General features: G+C 37.2%; 1 protein-coding gene across 1 annotated transcript; it reads right to left on the minus strand.

The window, feature by feature from the left end:
* Positions 1-2,208: 2,208 nt before the first annotated feature.
* On the minus strand, positions 2,209-3,522 carry LOC129572738 (zinc finger MYM-type protein 1-like). The gene is made up of 3 exons (XM_055452777.1): positions 3,375-3,522; positions 2,466-3,269; positions 2,209-2,327 (listed from the first exon to the last, which is right to left on the minus strand). The coding sequence occupies exons 1-3, from the start codon at positions 3,520-3,522 to the stop codon at positions 2,209-2,211; spliced, it is 1,071 nt and encodes a 356-aa protein (XP_055308752.1).
* Between the last annotated feature and the right edge of the window lie 323 nt (positions 3,523-3,845).

Consider the following 3,845-nt stretch of genomic DNA (forward strand, 5'->3'; position numbering starts at 1 on the left):
TGGTTCGAACAAAAAAGGGAATTTCGTCGTCCATATTGCACGTCTATTTATTCTAATATCTAACTTTTTACATATTTTAAGCACACGAAATAACACAACTGTTTTTTTTGTTTTGTGCTACTGTCAAACAAATCAAGTCATCTATGACGTTTGTGTATGCGCCAATGACTGTATGTGCGTATATGTGTTGTTTGGTAGGATTCCTGTCAATACATGGGAATATTGGAAGGAAACCTACTAACGGCATATATTAGACGTATTTCTTTATACAATTTGAAGGGTTTTTCCGTGTGTGTCTAATTTGCGCGCGTCGCCTATCTCTTTCACCAACCGTAAGTTGCTTATGTCGATGTTCAAATGACCGCTGTTCAATGCATGCAATGCTAAGGCAGAGCGGTAGCCCTGTTTGTTTTTTATGCACAAACAATGTTCACGGAAACGAACTGAAATGTTACGTTTCGTTTGTCCAATGTATTCACACATACAAACGGGGCACTGAATAGCATAAATGCCAGATTTGTGTAAAGAATCAATTGTGTCTTTGGTTGAACCCAACAAATTCATTATTTTGGTTTGATTCGTATACACAATGGTTAAATTATATTCACGAAACTTATTTTTTATCTTGTTCATAATTTGTGGGATATATGGCAAAGCAACTCTAACTTTTTCCACTTCTGGCGTGTTTTGCGAAAACAATGTCGATAAATTAAATTTGTTTATTTTGTCTAAATGTTTTTTTATCAACACGTCGACCAAATCTCCTTTGAAGCCATTTATTTTCGCCATTTGTTTTATGCGAGCGTATTCAGTCATGTAATTTTGTGCTGAGAGTTTCATTCGACACAATCGATGAACCATTGAATGATACGCAGCCAATTTGTGTTGCATGCTACAGTTTGAATCACTAGTTATTGTTCTCAAAGTGTCAGTGGGTTTGTGGTAAATGGCAATATCAATTTTATTGTCCACAGAAGTTGACAATTCCATGTCCAAAAACGATAATTTACACTTATCATTCTCCCACTCACACGTAAATTTAATCGAATCGAATCGAATCGATTGTTGAGCACGTTTAACACTGAGTCAATTTCGTCTTTCTTTATTATCGCGAACACATCGTCTACATATCTCCACCAGATTCTGGGGAGCAAGTTTTCTTGTTTTAATTTTCGTTCGAATGCCGACATGAATAACTCACTAATCAATGGGCTAAGCGGATTTCCCATGTTAGTTCCAGTCGACACATGATAAAACGAATCACGAAATTGAAAATAACTATGATCCATACACATACGTGCTGCTTGGTAATAAACTGATTTTTGTTCGAATGGAATATCAATTTGCTCTAAATATTTTTCAAATTCCTTCAATGCAACATCAATTGGAATACTTGGAAATAAAGAACACACATCAAATGAAATTTTAGTCTCATCACAATTCACAACAACATTTTCAATTTTTTCAGCGAAGTCAATTGAGTTTCTGACTGAAAAACTCTCAAAAGGTGGCAGTGAACATTGTTTGTGCATAAAAAACAAACAGGGCTACCGCTCTGCCTTAGCATTACATGCATTGAACAGCGGTCATTTGAATATCGACATAAGCAACTTACGGCTGGTGAAAGAGATAGGCGACGCGCACAAATTAGACGCATACGAAAGTTACTTTATTCAGAGGAGCAACAACGCATTGAATCTGGATAACGGGAACATCGAGTCAAATTTGCTGTCTCGTTTGCTATGATGCTGCATCGACCGATGTTTTTACGTGACAACCGACGACTTTTCTGTTTAGTCGTGATGCTGATGATGGTGCGATAGTACCGAAATGCATTCAAGGTACTCTTTTCAAATTCTTTTGTTTTAAATGAATCGAAAATATTGAATTAGTGAAAACAATAAGGTGTGATTCAATTGTTTGTTAATATCTGTAATGCCAAACTTATTTGACATATTTCGGGACGCACTCATGACGCAGCGCCTGTCCGAGCGCTCACGGCGCTCCGGTGCAAGTTTTATTCATGCGCCCCTGAAATTTCATGACTCAATTTTTTTGACAATGATTAATTTAAATTTTAAATCGTATCTTTTTGTAGCGAAAACAGTATTTATTCATGAATGTTTTACATTCGATTTGTAAATAATTTTTATTGCGTGATATAACATTTAATGCTCATTATTAAATATTGCGAATTTTCGTAACTGATCAGTAAAAGGAAACTTTCCGGGCTTTGGAAGCGGCAAATTCGTCGATGATATCCTCATATTGAATTGAATCAGCAATTTCATGCTCAATTGATATTGTAGCTAAGCCATTTAAACGGTCTTGTGACATCGAATTGCGCAGGTAGTTTTTAGTTATTTTCAGCTTAGAAAAAGTCCTCTCAGCGGTTGCAACTGACACAGGACTTGTCAAAAATATCCTGTAAGCAATAACGGCGTTGGGGACAAGATTTTCCATACCGCTGCTCTTGATCCCGTTGAGTATATCGATGACTCTAACCAAATGACGATGCTTTACCAATTCCGCCACAACCGTCATCTCTGAAATCAATTCGTCAACATCAATATCACATTCTTCTCCCTTTGAAAGCGTTACTTGAAGCTGTTTGCACGACTTGAGCAAATTTCCATTTCTTCTATTTTGATCAAAATCGTCAAATTTGTAGAGAAAGGAGAATGTTGAATTGTGCTTCTCTAATGCAACGAATCGCTCCTCTACTGCATTGATTGCTACGTTCAAGACAACATCAATGAAATCATTTTGGAAGCTTTCTTCCGAATTTATTTCACGTCCAACAGCAACACGCTTGCGACTGTTTGTAAAAACGACCTCGATTTCCATACTCTCACAGATTTCTGTTGCTTCACTAAAAACTTTTTCAGGTCCAGTTGATCTGTATTCTTCCAAAAAAAATTTAGTACTACTCAAACAAAGTACAGCGGCTTGCAAATCCGAATCAATTGATTGCAGGGCTTTCGAAGCAATGTTAACGTGACTTAAAACATCGTACCACATACATACTGCACACACAAACGGATAATCAATTTTGTCGATAATTGCTCCAGCTTCATAACGAACTTTATCCTTGAAAGCGGTTGAATTCTTAATTTCATCCAATGCAGCGATTATTTTGCCAAGATTCAGCCGAAGTGGTTTCATTGCAGCGATTCGACTGGACCATCGAGTTGTACAAAGGTTTTTCGGAGCTAACGTGGAAGCTGTCGTGATATGGCTTTTCATAATATCCCACCGATTCGAAGAACCTGAAAGAAATTTATAAATTTCTTCGACCAAAGAAAAAAAACTAACGGTTGCCCCCGATGCAGCAGCAGCTTCATTCACAACAAGATTTAGTGAGTGGTTTGAACATGGTACAAAAAATGCTCTTGGGTATTTTTCCAGAATTAGGTTCTGCACGCCGATGTTTTTCCCTTTCATGTTCGCGCCATTATCATAGCCTTGACCTCTCAAGTTTTCGGGATCTAATCCAAGTGATTCCAATTCATTGATTGCCATTTCTTTGATCCCAAGTCCAGTTTTTTCGTGCATTTCCAAGAATTCAATGAAACTCTCTCTAACTTCATAACGCTGAGTCGCTTGATTCTCAAACACATACCGTAAAACGATACATTTGAACAAGTTAGCCGTGTACTGAAGCTGTGGACACAGTGTTTTTTTTATTACAATTCACCGTTAGATCCGTTTGTAAACAATACACACACAGCGCACAGTGTACGTTGTACGCTCTTGTTCGTAACATCCGAATACACGACATCTCTTGTTGTCCATTCTATTCGATTTTCGTAAACAATAAATTTATGTTTTCATCTCTTTCTTTT

Source organism: Sitodiplosis mosellana, unplaced genomic scaffold, assembly GCF_009176505.1.
Source record: "Sitodiplosis mosellana isolate CC-2019 unplaced genomic scaffold, AAFC_SMos_1.0 Smas_scaffold_5451, whole genome shotgun sequence".
NCBI classification, from domain to species: Eukaryota; Metazoa; Arthropoda; class Insecta; order Diptera; family Cecidomyiidae; genus Sitodiplosis; species Sitodiplosis mosellana.

Bases quoted from the DNA above. Each gene is read 5' to 3' on its own strand.
- LOC129572738 (XM_055452777.1), bottom strand. From the start codon at position 3,522: ATGGCAATCAATGAATTGGAATCACTTGGATTAGATCCCGAAAACTTG. The intron at 3,270-3,374 runs GTTCAAACCACT...AATTTCTTTCAG, and splicing joins AAGAGCATTTTTTGTACCAT to GTTCTTCGAATCGGTGGGAT. The intron at 2,328-2,465 runs GTATGGAAAATC...CGATGTCACAAG, and splicing joins CAACGGGATCAAGAGCAGCG to ACCGTTTAAATGGCTTAGCT.